Source organism: Myotis myotis, unplaced genomic scaffold, assembly GCF_014108235.1.
Source record: "Myotis myotis isolate mMyoMyo1 unplaced genomic scaffold, mMyoMyo1.p scaffold_m19_p_3, whole genome shotgun sequence".
NCBI classification, from domain to species: Eukaryota; Metazoa; Chordata; class Mammalia; order Chiroptera; family Vespertilionidae; genus Myotis; species Myotis myotis.
Window position 1 is genome coordinate 6619200 of NW_023416335.1, and position 22072 is coordinate 6641271.

The 22072-nt window shown below is 39.5% G+C and overlaps 1 protein-coding gene across 5 annotated transcripts in view; it reads left to right on the forward strand.

Annotated features, from left to right (window-relative positions):
• Positions 1–22072, forward strand: part of SNX25 (sorting nexin 25) — a 93239-nt gene that overhangs the window by 13323 nt on the left and 57844 nt on the right. For 4 of the 5 annotated variants that reach the window (XR_004966100.1, XM_036299882.1, XM_036299883.1 and 1 more), the window contains exons 2-3: positions 10094–10178; positions 15868–16084. Coding sequence is in view for 4 of the 5 variants with exons in the window: in XM_036299882.1 (XP_036155775.1) it covers positions 10094–10178; positions 15868–16084 (302 nt within the window). In the remaining variant the exon portion in view is untranslated. Of the gene's footprint in view, positions 1–10093; positions 10179–15867; positions 16085–21837; positions 21983–22072 lie in introns of those variants that run through there. The other variant, XM_036299885.1, reaches the window with a different exon arrangement.

Sequence of the window (22072 nt, forward strand, 5' to 3'; positions counted from 1 at the left end):
GACTTCTGTGGTCTCAGTTTGATTCATTTTACTCTAATCTATGCCTGTGAACACAGTGGATAAATATGTATACTAGAAAAATCATACTGTACTACAAGAGTCATAAAGTGAAGCCTTGCCTGGCCAGCGTGGCTCAGTGGTTGAGCGTGGACCTATAAACCAGGAGGTCACAGTTGGATGTCCGGTCAGGGCACATGCCCGGGTTGCGGGCTTGACCCCCAGTGTGGGGCTTGGGTAGGTAGAGTGGGGTTGCTTCTCTTGCCTGTTTGCCCAAGGTGGGTCATTCAGGGCATTTGTTTGTAACTGTACTCTGGGGCAGTTTTACCCATTAAATGTAATGGAAATTAGTTATCAGGAAATAGAATGGTTTTTCTTTAAAGGGGTATGTTTAGCCAACTTAAATTTCCAATAATTGTTTTATTCAGTGCCTGTACACAGCATAGAGTGTAGACCACTCCAGGAATACAATAATTTTTTATTCAACCACAGTATTTAAAACAATCCCTCATTAATTTAACTGACTTCTCTTTTAAAGTGATTAATGATTTGGTAGTATCATTGTGGAATAGAAATTTTATACAGAAAGAGTTCATACTACCTTCTTTCTTTGTGAGAATACAAATGAAGCATTATAATTAGCGTTTCAGTTAACTAAGCAAAGTCGAAGTTAGGAAGGATTCTTGTGATTCTGCTCCCAATTTATGTAAAATGATTGTGATAGCCCAGCCCAGGAGGCTCAGTTGGTTAAGCGTTGTTCTGTACACAAAAGGTTGTGGGTTCATTTCCCAGTTGGCACATAGGTTTCAGGGTCCATCCTGGTCAGGGCACGTACAGGAGGCAACCAATGGATGTTCCTCATGACAACCATTTGACAGTGTTTCTGAGTGTGGCCTAAGGGTCCATAAGTAGTTTAGCAGTTTTTGTAATTTTAAAAATACAGTACTTAACGTCCTGGCTGGGCAGCTGAGTTGGTTAGAGTGTTGTCCCCATGTGCCATGGTTTGGGGTTCCATCCCTGGTCAGGGCACATACTAGAATCCACCAATGAATGCATAAATATGTGGACCAACAAACTGATGTTTCTCTCCCCCCCCCCCCTCTCTCTCTAAAAAATCAGTTAAAAAAAATACTGTACTTATTCCAAAGACACATCTTAATCTTTCTGAATTAAGACTCTTGGGGGATAGGATCTGGAAATGTGCATTTGAAGAAATTCCCTAAGTGATTCTTGAAAAGTGAGCAGTGTGTTTTCAAGCCATGACTAGGGGCTTCCTGATGTCAGCAAGGGCCACTTTCAGGATTCACTATGTTTATATACCTACGTGCTCAAGCAGGTATTTCTCTGCTCTCTCTACTTAGAGGTAGATGTCTACTGCACACGGCCTATCTTTAATGTCATGTTTCTTTAGGGAGGAGGCTTTATTCTTCGAATTTCAACACATTTATGTTAGGTAGAAATTGAAGAAACACTTTATCTAATCTAGATCTAGTCTGGGGAAGATAACTCACCAGTTAGAAGGGATGTAAAAGTCAGCCTCTTTGATTTGATTCAATGGAAATGTTCTTTCAATTTTATGCAACTAGTATTTTAATGGCAATAATTCATCTCATACATCTCAATATCTTGTACATGTGTGTTATCTGAGCCACTTTGTCTGGAGCTCAGTTTTTTGCTTCAAGGGAATTACGGAAATAGAGATACCACTGATTCAAATTACTAGTGTAATATTTTTCTGACCAGGTAGTAAATATTTTATCACCAGTTTTTATTTAAAAGCTAGTCAACGAATTAATTAGGAATGGTATTCTGGTATTCCAGGACAGTAATGGAGTATTAAGAATAGTAATTGTTCTCATTACTAAAGATCTCTGTGAAAAAGCCATTCTGTGTGACTCATCTAGTTGTTGAGTTACATAAAGGCTTTGAAGCAGGGGCAGCCACACTGGTTCCTTCATCATTTATATTCAGTGGTTTCAGGGAGAACTCATAAGAATATTTTTGTAATATACTTCAATATGTTTGAACTTCAAAACTCTTCTGAAATAATCTCATGGATTGACTGTATACTTGAGTAACTTTTCTTTCATGACATGGGGAGAGCAAAATGTAAAGATATCAGAATAGGAAGGATATTAGAATTCCTAAGTACAGCTTCCTACAGTGTTATGGCTCATCAATTACTCAAATATGAGCTTCCATCAAGAATAGATTAAGCCTTTTAAGCATAGAGAGTGTATTTTATTCACCATTGTCTCTCTCGTACTCAACTAAGTGGCAGACACACAGAGTCCCCAGGCAATGTTAGATGATTGTATGAATTGATGGAAATATGATTCATATTATGGGAACTTATGCTTTCCCTTATGAACTCAAAACTACAATCAAAGTGATAAATGGTTAGAAAATTTTTATTACACAAACCTTTCAGAAATACAAAAAGCTAATGCCAGTTTTCAATTGCCTTTCCTAAGCCAGTTTGCTTTTCTTCATTCTTCTCTTCCAGCCCTAGTATCTGTTCTGTACTTGCCAATTTAGGCAAACTGCTGTCTGCCTGTGTACTTTCAAGTGTATGTTATAATTTCAGTTTCCAAATCTGTGTCTGATTTGAAATACTAGTATATTTAAATTTCTCTTGTAATCAAGTGGAGTGTGTTTTCTAAGGATCTTCACATTGAGTCCTTGACATTAGAAATAAAACACATTTTTCCCCATGAATCTAATTCTTCCAACTGAATGGAAAAGCAGTCCAGTATATTAACCTACCTCAAATCCACCTCTATTGATCAGTTAATAGAAATTTTGCCTTTGCGTTAATATTCATTTTTCTTTTAGAAAGCAGATTAGTAACCAAGAAACATTACTAAAGGACTCTGCTTGAGACAGTAAAATGTGAAAGGTCATAGTACTAATCACATGTAATATAACTATAATCATTCTTTGAGGAGGAAGTTAACATTGTAAAAAATTTAAATTATGACTTTTGGAACCATAAGAACAGCCTATATTTGTAAACTGCTTTATAATATTTAAAGTATTTTTACATGCATTATTCTTCTGGAATTGCATACTAACCTTTTAATATAAATAGGGTAGACATTGTTTAAATTGAAATGGATTTCAGAGAGGTGGACATGTTCATTATAACTCAGCAAGAAAATGACAAAGAATCAACTACAGACTGTTTTGGGGGGTCTTAATTGAGTGCTCTTGCCACTATAATGTGATATCATATGCTTTTGACATAGTGATAACAGGAGGATTGTGCCCCAGCATAAAGCACATCTTTAAAATTTTTATTTTACTTTTTAATCACCATTTATTCCCTCATAAAGCACGTTTGAATTTCATATTTGTTGAGAGAAAAGATGTAATTGATTTTATACCCTTTCATAGGATCCAGTCTCAAGATCTATCCTGACTGATAATCATCTTATAGAAATATGAACAGAACCTTGATTCCTACATGTGATGCATGTAGGCAGAGTTGGCCTTTAGCCTGAACACAATTCTTTGATAAATGGTGTAATAAGCTACAGAAGTTACTGATAATCTAATTTAACATTCATCTCTTCCCAGGTTCACGTTAGGTAAACTCATGGTAGGGATTTATATTTCTGGAGGCCACACTGGCTTGATTTCACCTAAGTATTTCTCAGGGTAGAGAAGGCCCAGACCTGCCCCTGCCTCTTGTGTCCATTACTCATTTCCTTATCTGGAAATGCCTACTCTGCAGTGTTGGGCTTTCAAGGTTCGTAGTTTAGGGCTAGTTGAAGAGACTAAAAAGGGATCTTTTCCAGGTCATCTTTGCATAGTTTGTGCTTCATATTATGGTCCTAATTTTTTTTTAAAAAAGGCATGAAAATGAAAAAGTATCAATAATATAATAATAAAAGTGTAATATGCTAATTAGAATGGATGACCTTCTGGACAAAAACCAGGGCTGCAGGTGAAGCCTGGGTCCCAGGTATTGGTGGCTGGAGGGAAGCCCAGGTCCTGGGTGCCAGAGGGAAGCTGATGCCGGCAGCAGGGTGGAAAAAGGCCTATTCTTGCACGAATTTCGTGCATCAGGCCTCTAGTAATTTATAATTATTAATGTGTTGCTAGGCATTATGTCTATTAACTCATCATATGTACTAACTCAATGCTCACAACCCTAAGAGGTAGGTACTATTGCTATCTTTATTTTGTAGATGAGGAAATGGAGGTAAAGTAAGTTGCCCAAGTTACATAATAAGTGTTGGAGTCATCAAGTAGGAGAAAATACACCAAAATAACAATAGTGATTATCTCTGGATGATGGCATTATAGATTCATTATTTTTTCTCACTAGATCAGTGGTCAGCAAACTCATTAATCAACAGAGCCAAATATCAACAGTACAACGATTGAAATTTCTTTTGAGAGCCAAATTTTTTAAACTTAAACTGTATAGGTAGGTACATTGTTACTGACTTAATTAGGGTACTCCTAAGGCTTAGGAAGAGCCACACTTAAGGGGCCAAAGAGCCGCATGTGGCTCGCGAGCCGCAGTGTGCCGACTACGGCACTAGATTATTGGTTTAGTATAAAAAAATATAACTCAGAACAGCCAGATGGAAGATATGAATAGGGCAAGGTATGGGGAAGGTATGTGGAGTTCCATGCCCTCCAACATGCCACTCTCCGGCAGCTCTCTGAACCCCGTCCTTTTGGAGTTTTATAGAGGCTTCATTAAAAGTACAATTGATTACAACATTGGCCATTGGAGATTCCATTTAATTCTTTATATTTCTAGTATAGAATGGGTCTCTGTTCTTTATATAATTGGAAATAGCATTTGAAAAAGAAATTAAAGCATGTTTGGAACCTAGAATAAACAATATGAGAGCATTTGTAGGTTTTAATTTTAAAGAATAGCTTCCTTTTCTTATATCTAAAATAGAAATTATACTTGATTGAAAGGGGGAAAAAGACACAAGTAGCTCTACTTCCTATCATTACAATTTCCCGCAATGGTAACTGGTCAGTATGTGTGTTTGACAATTTTCATTTATCGATAAGGAAAGCAATCACTTTTAGTTCATGATTAAACATTATAAAGCACAATCCAGGAAATGGCTTCTGATCCAGCCAGGTTTTGTTTAAATACTTCACCAGCAATAGAAAGTATAAAGGCACATGCACGGTAGAACAGCTTCAGGATATGTACACTTTCCCTCTGTAAAGTATAGCCTCAAAGCAAAAATATTTCAAGGAAGAGATGTTTTATTTTGTTGTGTCCTACTCTGGTTGCTTAACTTTTCAATCCTGTCTTGCTTCCACTTCCACCATTCCTTTCCCTTCGGAAACCAATCAGCCATCTGACCAGCCTACCTCCCAACCAACCGATTAGCATCAATTTGTTGAAAGCTAGTAACATTTTGGATTTTATTAGGGGTAATAGCTACATATGGCAGTATGTGCCAGGCATGCGGCCGAGTGCTTTTGGGAGTGAGCAATTATAGACTAGATGCCCACAATTTGAATATGGCTTGTGGTTTGGCCCAAACAGTGTAAGCAGTGTTTGGATTGATAATGAATTACTTTGAGATATCACCTAAAATTCTTTTTAAAAATATATATATATTATTTATTTCAGAGAGGAAGGGAGAGGGAGAGAGAGATAGAAACATCAATGAGGAGAGAGAATCATTGATTGGCTGCCTCCTGCATGCCCCACACTGGGGATTGAGCCTGCAATCCGGGCACATGCCCTTGACCAGAATCAACCCAGGACTCCTCCGTCTGCAGTCTGACACTCTATCCCAGTGATGGCAAACCTTTTGAGCTCGGCGTGTCAGCATTTTGAAAAACCCTAACTTAACTCTGGTCCCGTGTCACATAATAGAAATTTTTTGATATTTGCAACCATAGTAAAACAAAGACTTATATTTTTGATATTTATCTTATATATGTAAATGCCATTTAACAAAGAAAAATCAACCAAAAAAATGAGTTTGCGTGTCACCTCTGACACGCGTGTCATAGGTTCGCCATCACTGCTCTATCCACTGAGCCAAACCAGCTAGGGCTCACTTAAAATTCTTGATTTCCATTCTTTGGAAAAGAATTGGAACACCTAGCTGCACAGCAGTAGTAACCCCTTAACTCATTTATATTCCTTACCAGGCTCCTGTTACCTTTTTTCTTCTCTGGACCCCTGAGTTATTTTATTTAATCCTCAGAGGTGTCGGCCCACTTACGCTAGAGAGGAAGTGGCTGGGTCAGGGATCTACCATTCGGAAAAGGTGTGGTTGGACTTGGGAGCGGTGTGCTGGCCACTCTGCCTGCCGCTCTCAGCTCTGTGACGTGGCTACTCACCTTCCATGTTGGGCATGACTTTTGTTGCTATGTCACCACCCTAGTTAAATGAGATGGTTTTTCATGTTTCTTAGTCCTTCTGTTTCTTCCTAAGGAGAATAGGTGTGATTCCTTCATTGCTTTGGTTTTAAGTAAGTTATTTTATGAGGCCGAGGCAGAATATGATTGGTTTGAAAGGAGCCATGATTTTGAGAGCATAATTTAAGGATGAGAATGTTTGTCATGAGATCCCAGTAGATGGTCAGATGCTGAGAATATTTGCAAAGACTCCGCCATGTGACAGCTCCATGTGGTTAGTGTTGGTGATTGGGGGTTTGTTTTCCTAGGATAAATGACTATTTCACTAGTTTTACAAGGAATTATACCTATCACTCCTTCACATCTGTAAAGAGGTTTTCTTTTTAAAACAAACGTATTTTAAAAATTAAGTGTATAAGTATATATGAGGGAGAGAGGCACTTTTTTATTTGAGTTTCCAGTAATGGACACGAACGGAATTACAAGTCATGCACTGGCTGTTCTAGCCCATCTGTGCTCCCACAGGAAGCAGCACAGTAAGCAATGTCATATTTATAAACAGTGGACAATGTGGAATATGTCTTGGCCAGATTCCAGATTGTTCCTGGTTGTTGCTAATGGTGTCAGAGTACCCAAGTCTCTGGGTATGGATTCTCTGGGTGTGGTTTCCTCAGGAGACGCTCTGTAGCTGTAATACACGCCAGTTGCCTTAGCTTTGCACAGACACGCGTGTATTATGGCTATAGCCTAAAGGCTGATGTTCAGGAGTAAACAGAATGCTGATATATTCTCAGGAAAGGGCTTTGAAATGGCATGGACTCGTTGATGCTGGGGATCTAGTTCCATATGTATATTAGAGACAAGCTCTAGGGTTTGGTTCAGCATTTCTGAAATGAGCATTCACATGTTGAGACCTCTCATTTTCTTTCTTCAGAGAACTCACTGAGTGATTAAAAATGATCTTGACAAGCTAGGTTTTAAGCTAGGTTTAAATCTTAACATTAAGACAGATTTCATTTATTTTAATTACATGAAGAATAAGGCATATTTTTTACCTGACAAGGGGCACTGATTTCCAAAACCTCCTGTGAATGAATAGTGGGGTCTGGATACATAAAACTGAAAACGAGCTGGTCGATGACTCTGGGAGCCCTAATTTAGAATTAGGGTATTGAAGCGTTCTGTCCCTATTCGTTGTGGCAGTGGGAAAGGCACACACACTTTTCTTCCGTCTTTCCTAAAACCAGCATTTTAGGAAAGAGGGTCAGGCGGAGAGGTAGGCTGTGCCTGAGGAATGAGGCTGTTTGTGTAGAGGAGAAAGTTCCCATTTGCCTTAAAGAATAGGTCTCTTGAGGAAGTCTCTGCGTGCGGAGTTTCTTTTTTCAAATCTATAAATAGAAGGAAAATGAAGGCAGTTTTTGCTCACTGTCCTCTGGACCGTAGGAATTGATTCACATTTTGCATTTTCTCCCCCCCCCCCCCCCCCTTACCTTCCTTCCTCTCTCTGTTCCTTCCTCCCCTTTTTTTCTTTCCTTCCTTTCTTTTCTCTCCTTCCTTGTTTTCTTTCCCCTCCTTGGGATAAGGATTAGTAAATTGCATGTAGTGATCTGAAAGAAGTGAAGTACTGTATGTAGCGACTAACACTTGTGTAGGAATTTAGACATGAGGACATTCTGCCTCCATAAACACTAAATCCTTAAAGAAGGAATTTCCGTGCATAGTCCCGCAGTTATTTGTGGTCCATGATGCTTTCTGTTGTCTTCCTGTTCTCCGTACGTACAGACTCCATCAGGCTGTGGGCTGGATGGAGATGAAGAATCTTGTTCTTTCTAATAAGGGCTGGGACCCCTGGGGATGGGTAGAGAGTAATTCTCACTCAGATGCGGAGAGCAGTGACAACACGTTTATATGTTTTATCTAAGTATGAAGCAGTCATATGGCAAGAAGTAGTAGAGCCCTGACTAGGGAGACCAAAACAAACAAACAAACAAACAAAAAAGTAAAAAGTAAGAATAAAAAATTTAAGTTTTGAAGGAAGCTGGGAGCTGCTTCTCTCCCAGCCCTTAGAGACAGTTTCCATTTTAAGAGCCCAAATTGTGGAACTTCTCAAATACGTGTTATGTGACTTTGGTTTTATCATCTAATTCAGTGATGGCGAACCTTTGACACGTGTGTCAGAGGTGACACACGAACTCATCTTTTTGGTTGATTTTTCTTTGTTAAATGGCATTTAAATATATAAAATAAATATCAAAAATATAAATCTTTGTTTTACTATGGTTGCAAATATAAAAAAATTTCTATATGTGACACGGCACCAGAGTTAAGTTAGGGTTTTTCAAAATGCTGACACGCCGAGCTCAAAAGGTTCGTCGTCACTGATCTAATTAGTGCTGTATACTAAAACGAACATACCTATAATTGGGAAACTATACCAGACTACTTGCCAAAGGCTTGAGAAGTTGTAATTAAAGTTATTTGTCAGTGTAGGGCTCTAAAAATATTATGTCTAAAAGCACTAGAATTTAAAAATTCTTCTCAGTTTCTCAATTTTTTTTCCACAAAATAAACTTTTTAAAAATTACAATAAAATGTACTGACCACTTAATTTTATAGCAAGTTACTCAGGGATTAGAAAATAGTATTAAGTAATTGAGAGTGTATTTCTTTTATGCATTAAATGGTGTTTGTCTATAGGATTATGATTATTTATGGTTTTAAAAAAATGTTTCTTGGGAAAGCGTTGAATATTATGTTAATTTGTAGCATAAAGGAATTCTTTTCTTTCATGAGTGTAATTGTACACTAAAGGCTTTTAAAAGTATTTCAACTAAGGAATCTTAAAACTATGGCTTTTTGTTTGTTTTCAATAACAGTGGTCATAAAGACAGATGGCACTGTTGGCACTTGACCCAGCGGACAGTGAGAAACAGCCGGGAGCTATAAATGGTCTCCTCCTGGTTGGTGGCCCAGGCGCTTGGGGCCGTGTTTGGATGCCCAGCCTGAGAACAGTGACGGCCCCAGGCTTGTTGGTTGGATGAGGGTGATAGTAATATTAGCCATTTAGATCTCCTTAGTGATGTGCCAGGGCTAATATTTATGGAGCACCCCCCAAAAAAAGAACCCCCACATTTTTGTTAACATTACTTAGTTAACTTTTTATCCTCTAAAACCAATAAGTAGGCCCAATTACATTATACATGTTTTTGATCATTTTGGTATGTGATCAATTAAATTTTTTTCCTCTTTAATGTATTCTTACTAGCCTGATAGTGGGATTTTAATTCTGTAATTCTCTCCCCCACACCCCACCCCTTTATTTTGCCAAGCAGTATCTTTTTACAATTAAAAAATTTTAAGAAACATTTTTAAAACTTGCTGTTACATAGACTTTATGGAATAAGAAGTTAAAATCCTGTGGTGCCTAGAGAAAACCACATAGTTTGGTATATGTGTTTCCAAACATTTTGCATGTTTTTGTACTTTCTGCCATTCTGTTGATTTATTTCTATATTTGCATCATACTGTTTTGATTTCTGAAAGAGAAAAAAATCCTTCCTTAATTCTTTATTTCAAACAATTTTTAACTAACAAAAACATTTAGTTGCTTTCCCAAAAGAACTTTATAATCTGATAAGTGAACCTTATTGCTTGTTTAGATGTTCATACCTTTGGTTTTATTTTTATATATGATTTATTCGTTCACTAATCTGTGTCTTTTCTTCTTACATTTCAGAGTCCTGTGTATGGAAATTCACATGAGTCAGTTCAGTCTAGAAGAGTAGTAATTTCTCATAATATGGATAAAGCTCTGAAAGAAGGTAAGGATCTAATGAGAGTACATAATGACCATATAGAGCAATTCATTATATTTATTCTAAAAGGAAAATTATCTCTAGCAAACTTATCTATCAGTCTTGTCTAAGTATAGCATTCAGATATTTTTCCTCATGAATTTTTATTTGATGACTAATTACATCTTCATTGTATAAAGTCTCTAGAACTCTTCATCTTGCAAAACTGAAACTCTATACCTATTAAACAATTCCTACTCCCCCTTTCCCAGCCCCTGGCAATCTGCTTTCTGTTTATGAATTTGACTTTTAAGTTCCTCACATAAATGGAATCATATAATATTTGTCGTTTTGTATTTAGCTTATTTACTTAGCATAAGGTCCTCAGGATTCATCAGTGTTGTAGCATGTATCAGTATATCTTTCCTTTTAAGGCTCATTAATATTCCATCCTAAATGAACATGTCATGCCTAAGTGCAGAGAAACTTCTAAATCTTAAATAATTTTAGAAAGACCATGTTTATAGCAGCATTATTCACAATAGCCAAAAGTGGGAAGCAACCCATGTGTCCAGTGATGGATAATGAAGGAATAAACAAAATGTGATCTATACATAAAACGGAATATTGCGTTCACTATATATGGTGCCAGTGAGGGTACTGGAAATACCGAGGGGAACACTATGTAAAGTGCATGATTATCTAACTACTCAGCTTCATACCCGAGACCAATGCAAAATAAAATTGGAGGAAAAAAAGGAAACAGGAAAATAAGAAATAAAAAAAGACAGTATGGCCAAGAGAGTGCCCTTATCTCACTTAGGTTGCTGTATCAGTGACAGTTCAGCCCCCAAATCAAAAAAGCAAATGTAAAATTAGGCTTCAAATTGCTGTTTTACCAAGATTAATTCAAAATGTATACTTTAGTAATAAAGTATATTAATTACATGGTCCTTGCCAATATATTAACAAACAATATTCCAAAGCTTTTCTACACAATAAACAAAATAGTACATTTTTTTAAATCCTCACTTGAAGATATGTTTTTTATTGATTTTAGAGAGACAGAGGAAAGGAGAGAGAGAGAAATATCAATGTGAGAGAGAAACATCTATCAGTTGCATCTTGTATGCACCCTGACCTGGGATTACACCCAAAACCTAGCTATGTTCTCTGATCAGGAATTAAACCGGGTGCCTTCCTGGTATACAGGACTGAGCCTTCTGGCCAAGGCAACAAAGTAATTATTTAAAACTAGAGTCCCGGTGCATGAAATTCCTGCACTCGGAGGGTGGGGGGGGGGTGGATCCCTCAGCCCGGTCTGCGCCCTCTCACAGTCTGACTGAGAGGGAGCCTTCGGGGAATGTCTGACTGACGGCTTAGCACCGCTGCGGAGGTGGGAGAGGCTCCCGCCACTGCTGCAGTGATCACCGGTCGTGAGCCCAGCTTCAGGCTGAGTGGTGCTCCCCCTGTGGGAGCACACTGACCACCAGGGGGCAGCTCCTTCATTGAGCATCTGCCACTGGTGGTCAGTGCCCGTCATAGCGACCGATCGTTCTGCAGTTCAGTCAATTTGCATATTAGCTTTTTATTATATAGGAATTTAATTGAAAATCAACATGGGCAAATTAAAAACAAAATTGCCTACTAAAAATTTTGGACATTTAAATTAAGAAGGAATTAGAACCTAAAAATGTGTCCAGAAGGCTAAGCTGCTAAATGGCTTTATAAACTTTTAGAAAATCTGAAGTGATTATAATTTGCATGTCTAGAATATTTTAATTTACATTTCTAAACTCTGGGACCAGTATATTTAATTGAAATTCTGAATATTATTAGCTATTTTTAGTGGACTTGCCTTGATAAAATTGAGGGTCCTTTGGTATGCTTGTAAATTATATCAGAGATATTTATTAAGGCAATAGTAATTTAAGTTCAGTTTATATGAAATGCTTAAGAACATTTATTTTAAAATTTCCCCCTGAAGTTAGATTAAACTAACATTGTACCATTTTATCTTTATATATCTACTAGAGACCCAGTACATGAATTTGAGCACAGGTGGGGTCCCTTGGCCTGGCTGGCGATCAGGGCCCATCGGGGCTGTCTCCTGCCCCGATTAGGGCCCAGGGCTGATCAGGGTGGGCCGGCCAGGGGGAGGGACCGCAGAAGGTTGGCTGTGGGAGCACACTGACCACCAGGGGGCAGCTCCTGCGCTGAGCATCTGCCCCCTGGTAGTCAGTGCATATCATAGCGACCATGGTTCGGTCATTCGGTCGTTCAGTCGCTTTGGCTTTTATATATATTTCCTTTTAGAAAGTATAATTTAAAAGCAGATTCATTTTAAGAGTTGAGTAAATTACAAGGCGTATATGTGTGTCTGCATGTTTGTATGTGGATTTTTTTGTTGTTGCTACTAAAGTGAGCAATATAACTTAGGATTTATCTTTTAAAAACTTAAGTTTTTATAGATTGAATTACTAAAAAGAAAGAAGTAAGCCCTAGCCGGTTTGCTCAGTGGATAGAGCGTCAGCCTGTGACTAAGGGTCCCAGGTTTGATTCCGGTCAAGGGCACATGCCCGGGTTATGGGCTGGATCCCCAGTAGGGAGCTTGCAAGAGACAGCCAGTCAGTGATTCTCTCTCATCATTGATGTTTCTATCTCTCTCTCTCTCTCTCCTCCCTTTCTGAATCCAATAAAATATACATATTAAAAAAAGATATTAAGTCTCCTATAATTGCTCTTAATTTCCTGCTATAATTTGAAATTAAATTTTAACAAAAGAAAAAACGCTTTTATTTTCCAAACCTTTTGGATTGCAGCTTTATATGCTGTTAGTTGAAAATTCTATAGCACGAAAACTTTAATAAAAGAGCTAGACAGGAAGACTTGCACATAAATGAACTAGCAATGTTTTGGTGGCCCTCATGCTCTTGTTACTTGGCATTGGGATGTGCAGACAAGGGCCTTTAGAGGTCATGTAACCCCACCCGTCAGCTCAGGGAGTAATTTTTTCTATGTCATTCTTAGTCGTTGGCTATCTAGCTTGTTTAAAAGTTTCTTATGATGGAATGTTCACCGTCTAACCTGACAGCCTCTTGAATAGCTTATTGTTTTTATTCAGCTCCTCCGTATGGTAAACGTTAATAAATAACCTCTTTGTGATTTCTACCCATTGGTCCTGTTTTTGCCTTCTAGAGAAATTTGGAAGTACAGCCTCTTACAAATCTTTTTCATACAAATAGGTTTTATTTAAACAATCTGGATATCCGTTGGATGAGGGAGCTATTTGACATTTTTCACATCTTTACTCATGTGGCTTGTTCTGCCTTCGTCTGCTGAGTAGAAAGAATGTGTGACGGGCAGAAGACTTGGCTCTGCCACTAGTTGACTTTGAGCAAGTTATTTTACTTCTCAGAACTCTGTTTGTGGAGGGGGTGAAACTCAGTTACTGTGTAGAAACCGTGGTCTACTTGTTTGTTGCCAATAACTGAGATTGTAGGATTGGTTCATTGCTATTTTTGCAATAATTTCTCACATCTGGGTCAGAAATAATTTCTGCTTTTTTCTTAATGGAATAGGCCAGTGGTTGGCAAACTGTGGCTCACGAGCCACATGCGGCTCTTTGGCCCCTTGAGTGTGGCTCTTCCACAAAATACCACATGTGGGCGCGCACGTACAGTGCGATTGAAACTTCGTGGCCCAGGCGCAGAAGTCGGTATTTTGTGGAAGAGCCACACTCAAAGGGCCAAAGAGCCGCGTTTGGCTCTCGAGCCACAGTTTGCCGACCACTGGAATAGGCCAATTAGGGATGAAATGTGTGTACTTTTTGCTGAATCTAGGAAGCATAATAACAGCTATTTGTTCAAATGGATATCTGGAAGTGAGCAGAAAATTGTCGAAGGGCCTAGGAGAGTCATTTGTTGCTTTTGCTTTTGTTTTGCCTTTTCTTTCGTGTTCAGCGGATATTGATTCACCTTGCATGCTGGAAGCCTCTATAAATATTTATTTAATGAGCAGTGAAAGATTGAGGTAGATCATTTTCTTCTTTTCAGTGCCTGCCCCTTCAAGCAAGTAATTCTTCTCAGCTATAAGGCTCAGTTTTATTAAGTATCTTCTCAGCATGACTGAGGCCAATGGAATCACTTTGAGGATATATCTAAAAACCTTAGTATGTGTCTGTGAACAAAACTTTTTTTTTTGAAGGAGAAAATATCTTTATTTTGCCAAATAGTTCTAGGAAAATACAGTTATCTCCTATATGCTCCAAAATATTAAGAACAAATATAGTTGGACCACACAAATTACTTCATTTCACTAAATGCTCATTCTTAAGTTATGCTGCTTCATTTTATATTTGCTTACAATGCAAATGTTTTGCTCATTGGATGATTTAAGGCCATTTGTAGCAGTTTTATGTAAAAAGTCTAGTTTCTTTGTAAAACGTAGAAGATTAAATTCTCTGTTTACATCTTTTTCTTTCTATGTTCAGCCCAATTTGTGCCAAGCTTATGTGAACAAAACTTTGGATGCTCTGTGAATGCTTTTGAACTTTGGGATTTAAGATGCTACTTTGTAAATTGTTATAAAGCTGAGAAATTCTGGAAATATGGAAAAGCATTGGATACGCTTTCCTGGTTGATGTTCTGAGAAAAAAGCCATCACAGGATATTAGGAAAGAGTAGTGCTTGCTCTGAGCAGTGGGCTTTTGCAGGCGTGGGGGATCTCCACACAGAGTGGGTACCAAGCCTGAGCTGGAGGCTCCATTTGCCACTTGGTTTTCTGCAAATCACGACCCCTTCTGCCCCTTCCTGCAAAAAAACCCCAAATAAAATAACAACTTAAAGTTGGTGTGTAGCGGCCAAGGTGAGTAAAATGAGCACCACGTCGTAGGCTAAAGCATTATTTGAGAATTATGGGTTAGTCATGTGGGTGCCAGGTGTGGAATAAGTCAGGACCCTAAGTTACATTTTGTTTCACAGGATTCCTGGGGATAAACCAATGTGTAGTAGACAAGCAAAGCCAAGCAGGAAATGAGGTATGGTCACATCAAAGTGAAACCAAGTCAAGTGGTGTTTGAAAAACGAAAGAAAAAAAGCTAGTAAAATAAATAGTGATTAATAAATAGCCCAGGTCCTTCAGTGGGAGCAGGGTACGCGGCTAAATGTTTGGCTTCCTGGAGCTCTTGGAGAAGTCACACTCAAGCCCAGTAACATTTTTAATTTCCAGAAGGCCTGATTTCTTGCAAAAGCGTTCATCGACTTCCCCGTTTTTTCCTACATGGACTTAACGCTATGTCAGTTGGCAAAGACGTGTGTACAGGGTAGAGCTCCAACATCAAAGCATGCCAAAAAAGGGTGAATTTGGAGCTGAGAGGCAACACATTGATATGACCTGTCCACTCCGTAAGGGTGTGGCCACTAAGATGCTCTGTTTTAGATGGCTTGGCACCAAGATAGACTATTTAAAAATTGGGCTGTCCAAGAAAATCCAGGACATATGGTCACCAGTCACCACACCCCAGGACTTCTAGTTCGATGAGAATCTTTCATTTTCAGAGAGTTTAGGGAAGATTGTATTTCTTGTTTTGTTTTCTACTCTCTTTATACCTCAAACAGTGAATATTCAGTGGTAGGTGGCCAGTCTCCAGTGGAAATGCCGCCATGGTGCTGCTTCCTTCGTCTGAGTTTTCTTATTGCTCTGTTTGTTCTCGTAGTGTTTGACTACAGTTACAGAGATTACGTGCTGTCCTGGTATGGGAACCTCAGCAAAGATGAGGGGCAGCTTTACAACCTGCTCCTGGAAGACTTCTGGGAAATTGCCAAACAGCTGCACCACAGACTGAGCCACGTGGATGTGGTGAAAGTCGTCTGCAACGATGTGGTGCGAACCCTGCTCACCCACTTCTGTGACCTGAAAGCTGCGAATGCCAGGTAAACGTTACAACCTGAAAACCTTCCCGCCTTTCTTCCCATGGGGTCACAGTCAAGACCGAACTCTAGAATATTGTGTCTTGCTGACACTTTCCTTGAAATGTAGACTTAGTGAAGGGAATAATTATAGTGTTATGATCAAATAGATTTTTAAAAAATAACTTTGTAATAGAAAACCACTTTATAGACTTGTTTAATTTTGTAAATAACTTAAACAGTGAAGAGAATTTTATTGAGTCAGCACTATCATGAATTATTTATAGTATTATGGATACCTAGAAATAGCAAAACAATATTTAATATGTTTTTATTGATTTTAGAGAGGGAGGGAGGGATAGAAACATCAATGATGAGAGAGAATCATTGATCGACTGCCTCCTGCACACCCCTTACTGGGGATCAAGCCCACGACATAGGTATGTGCCCTGACTGGAATTGAACTGTGACCTCCTGGTCGACACTCAACCACTAGCCACACCGGCAAGGCTAGAAATAAAAAATTTAAGCATAAGGTTTTATAGTGTCAGTGACTTTAAATTTTTAGAAAAGTTTAATGATTTTTATGTGTGTGTGAGTCCTGTGTTAATGGCATCACCATACCCTGAAAATTGATTTTTAAGGAAACTTAATAATGGAGCTTGTGGGATATAATTAGAGATGTTTCCATGTGAAAATTGCTAGCCTGAGGCTCGTGGCCTTCTGTACTGTCACACTGGAAAGGTTCGTGCAGTAGGCGTTGGCATCCTTATTGGGCCCGTGGTGACTCAGATTCTTTTCTAAGAAGGGCTGGCGTGTGCGTTTATCAGAAAGCGGCTCCGTTCTGCCCTGAGATGTGCTCAGTGGACCTGGTTGCTCAACATGCTGTGCAGCAGCTGCCGTGCAGGCTCGGCTTTTTGCCTCTTTCCCTATAGTGTCTTCTCTCCCAAAGTCTTACTCGGCTCAGGTTTATGGGCCCAAAGCCCACAGCCATCACATGCCTATTAGTTTTCAGCTTTCTGCCCCCAGTGTTTTGCAAACTTGTAAAAACTGGAACCCATAGTAAGAAATACATTTTATATCATGACCCAATTTTGTGAAACAGTACTCTTATTATATGTGATAACTGATATTTTTTGTTCCTTAACATTTTTTTAAAATGGTGTTTGAGACTAAGTAAATTTATTTTATTCCGTGTGGGTTATAACTCATGGTTTGAAAAAATGACTGTAGGGCAGCGATTCTCAGATTTTTTGGTCTCAGGAGCCCTCTATACTCTTAAAAGTTATTGAGAGCCTAAAAGAGCTTGTGTTTGTGGGTTCCACCTCGTGGTGTGCTGGGGCCAGCTTGTCCTGGTTTGTGGGAGCTGACTCTGAGTTCAGTGACATCAGGTTGTTAGTGTGTAATTGGCCAGGGTGGGGGTGCTTACACTGTGAAATGGATGAATGCTACAAATCAGAGCTTTTTTTCCCCTCCTTTGGAGAGCTGGTTGTTAAACATTTACTAGCTCACCACTTGTTATTACATCTATCAATATTTACCATATTAGATATTAAAAGTAAGAAACTTTAAAGTGCAAGTATACACTTCCCATTAACCATCAGAGTGATGATGTCATCGCACATTCTATAGCCTCCGGAAAACTCCGCTGCACTTGTAAGACTGAGAGTGAAAAAACATGACATTTTTATGCTCCTATGAATATAGTTCTGCCCTCAGGGACCCCCTGAAAGGGCCCTGGGGACACATAAGGAGTCTCCGGACCACCCTTTGAATATTGCTGTTTATGAAGAAGTTAACTTCCAGTAAGAGGGGATGTGAACTAATGAGGAAAGTGAGGGGTAGGAGTGTGGGTTTCCTCCCCAGAGTCTCAGAAGCTTCAGCCTCTCCTTTCGAGGGTCCAGCAGCCCCCCAGGGCACCTGCTGATCTGCAGTGGGCCGCTGTGTGAAGTGTTCCACAGTTCTACCTGGCAGACTTTGCCAAGACTTGTTTGAATTGAGTGGGAGCTCATTTTAAAGTAAATCATTTAAATTATGGCCCAGTAGAGGACAGTGTTTAAATCAGTGTTTTATTCAGTTAGAAGGCTGATTGATTTAGGTTTGGGAGAAGATCAAGTGTTTGAGAAATTAGTATTTTTGTGATTATCTAATTTTAACATAAGAATATATTTTTCATTGAGACATTTACCAGCTTCTGAAATTACTGCTTTTGTGAATAACATAAAAATGTTATAGACAAAGCATCAGAGTAAAAGAAATAGAGCATTGATTTCATTTGAGAAACTCCTTTTCTTTGGGCTTCTAGCTGTCTTATGCCCAGGGTAGATTTATTTTGCTGATATCTTGGGTTCTGCCTACACGTTCTAGTTGATGGTCCTTATTAAATAAAAGACTCTATCACTGTTCCCTGGGATTATGGATATTTTAAAAAGTGCCGATAGGTCACTGGCATTTTGATATAGGTGATCATGCGTGCCCTGGAGGTGAAGCCTGGAGAACTAATGTCACCTTCTACACATCATATATGAGACTGGTGGACAGCACAGGCTCGTTGGCTAGATCTGTCCTTGCCTGCCCCGGCTAACCCGTGCCCTCGTCCTAGAAATCTCCACGAATGTGCAGGTATCTACTGAGTGTGAAATGGCTTGGCAGCCCGGGAGGCTCCACTTGAATTGGCCACTGTCAGACAAGAGGATAATAAATTGCATTAATAAAAGCAGCACAGCCTCTGGTTGACGAGGCCATTGCGTGGAGGCGGCTTTCCGGTCAGCCTGTTTCTATCGCCAGGCCAACATTCTGTTGCTGCTTTAAGCCCATCCAGATCACATCTAATTCTTGCCTCTGCTTCCTCTTCCTTTGTCCCATCTGTCTTTTTCCAGTAGGTTTCAGGAAAATCTAAGAAAGATTGTTTTTTGTGCTATTAAATCGATAGCATCTTTAACTTTGTAGTCTTTTTACAGTCTCCGTGTTTTGTTTACCAGCTGAGCACCGGCATGCTGTTTAAGGGGGAAGAATAATGTTTTTATTCACGTATTTTCCTTCTTTAACTCTGCAATTTTTTCTCCTCTCATCCTTGCAATCTCTGATTATGGCGTAGAGTAAATAATCTGTACTTGACAGTTATTTCTGCTATTTATTACCTCTGTGTTTTGGATCATTCACTTAAGCACTTAGATCTTTAATATTCTCACCTATAAAATGGTGGTGATCATATATATTTCTTGGTGTAGATGGAAAAATGAAGTAATAGTGAACATAAGACATTTACAAAAAGTCCTTTTCCTCATTCAAGGAATGAGAACCCAGAAGTAAGGAAAAGGAAGTGCAGGAAACAGATTCATACTGAATAAAAAGGATGCTGCCAGGATTAGGACTACAGTCTACCAGAAAGCAAGACGCACATCTGCTGACCCAGAAGCTGGCATTTGACTCGCGATTCTTTCTTGGCTTCTGAGGCAATACCTGATGTCCGCATGCTAGGGAGCATCCTGGGGATATCCTGCAGAGAGCTGGCAGAGGGTATCGGGAAGCATTCACCTTTCCCTTTCCAGAGATCAGGCTTGTTTGGCCAGCCTTCTGCCTGGCTCGCTCCGAAGGTGTTCCCCTGACTTAGCTCTAGGAGGGCGAGGAATTGGTGCAAGTCGAGGATCAGGCTCGTCATGATCTGCCTTCCACAGGGACAGAGAAGGGATGTGTACACTTTGAGAGGGCTTTTGCTATTATTTAAAGAAGCCTCTCGTAAAAGTGGATTATTTTTTGGACAACTTTCCCCAACGCTATTAACCAAACATATATCTATCTATATAAAAGGCTAAGTGTCCGTCCTTCCCTCCAACCGGTTGCTGTGATGTGCACTGACCACCAGGGGACAGACGCTCAAGGCAGGAGCTGCTGTGATGTGCTCTGGCCATTTAAAAAGAAACGGTATTGCGGACCTGGCGCTGACAAACTAACACTCAGCTTCCCCCAAGTCGGACACAGGCCCCGCCACACCCTGGAGCGACACCCCACCAAATACTCAACACCGCCGAGACCCTGAGGTGCAAAATGTGGCCCACAGCCCAGCCTGGAAACAGTCCTGTGGGTGCCGGGTAATGATATTACGTAGCAATGCCCGGCTTCTTCTCCCTAGCGATTAGCCTCCTTGAACCCAGGAACCCGGATTGCTTTATAGCCAGGTGCAAATATTTTACAGTTCAACCAAATGTCTGTGAAGTGTTTTCCCGTGCCTCATCTCATTTGGTCCTCACAGAAGTCCTGGAGTAGGGAGATAGGAAACTCAGTAGGATCCTATTTTCTTTTCATTAGCGAGACAACAGAGATTTAGAAAGTTTAGAAACTTGACCCGACTGAAAAGAAGAAAGAAATGGTGGAACTTGAAAATGACTTCAGGTTTTCTCACTGCGCACAATATAGTTAAACACTGCTGCCATTAAATATTTTACCCTTTTTTCTGCCTGCGTGATCTACAATAATAATCTGCTTCATGTTGATATTTACTGCTGTGTTGCTGACAATTACCTGAAAGAGAAGTTGGGCTTCTTCGCTGGCTAAATCAGAAAGCAGGTCTAATTAAGCAAGTTTATTTATATATATAAAAGGCTAAGCTGACTCGTGCATGTTCGATACATATAAAGCTCTCACTGGTAATCGCACACGTGTGTTTTGATCTGTCATTGTCGATCATGGATTTGGTCGACACTTCTATTATAGAGAAAGGGCGAATAGTGATATTAAAATATTTCTTCTAATTTCCTTTCAATGTGCATGAGTCTGCACTGGGACACTAGTTTTAAAATAAAGCATCATTCTTAAAAGTGCTTGAAATGGCAAAGTAGCATCTAAATCTTACTATATTAAAATAGCAACTCTAGCCGAGACTGGTTTGGCTCAGTGGATAGAGCATCGGCCTGCGGACTGAAAGGTCCCAGGTTCGATTCCGGTCAAGGGCATGTACCTGGGTTGCGGGCACATCCCCAGTGGGGGATGTGCCGGAGGCGGCTGATCGATGTTTCTCTCTCATCGATGTTTCTGACTATCTCTCTCCCTTTCTCTCTGTAAAAAATCAATAAAATATATTTAAAAAAAAATCAACTCTAGCTGGCAGCATAGCTAGAGTTTAAAATAATTAAAGGTGCCATTTTTATTATTATTATTATTATTTATTTATTTATTTTTAATCTTCACCTGAGGATATTTTTCCATTCATTTTTAAAGAGAGTGCAAGAGAGAGGGAAAGACAGAGAGAAATATTGATGTGAGAGAAACACATCAATTGGTTGCCTCTTACAGGATCCCCAACCAGGGCTTGGGCCCAGGATGAGCCTGCAACCGAGGTACATGCCCTTGACCACAATCAAACCCAGGACCCTTTGGTCCACAGGCTGATGCTCTATTCACTGAGCCAAACCGGCTAGGGCAAAGGTGCCATTTTTAAAAAGTCAACATATTATATGTGCAAAGGCTTTCTCTTAAAATCTTTGTTTGTTGGCTTTGCTCATTAGGCTTGAATTTCTGTAGTTTGCTAGAGAAGACAAAGAGGAAACCTTTCTTTTTTTTGTGTACGTATTCTAGAGACTGGGCTTTAGTCTTATGCAAAAAGAAATAAAGGTTTACTTCTGAGAGACACTAGTCGTAAAGGCTCTACTATGCATTTATTTGTTTCATTTCCTGTGTAATACCTAGTAAGCTTCCTCCCCATTTGTTTAGTGGTTGGTTTGTTTTTCTTCCAGTTTTGACCAGAAGTGACAGTAAGAAGCCCGTAAACTTTGCCTTTTATCTGGAAGACACTGGAAAAATGACCTTCCTAGTCGTTCTTGAATTGCTATCCAGATACTGTAGGAAAAGGACGAATAGAAAGTTCTTCTGTCTACTCTTCTTCACTCAGATCCTTCAAATGAATGGCCCTTGGATGGGGACGGGGTCAGTGCTGATGGAGTCTGTGGCCAGGGTTGGCAAAACTAGGTGGAAAGTACTCAAGAGCCTCACAGCAGCCAGTTTGCCATCGAATTA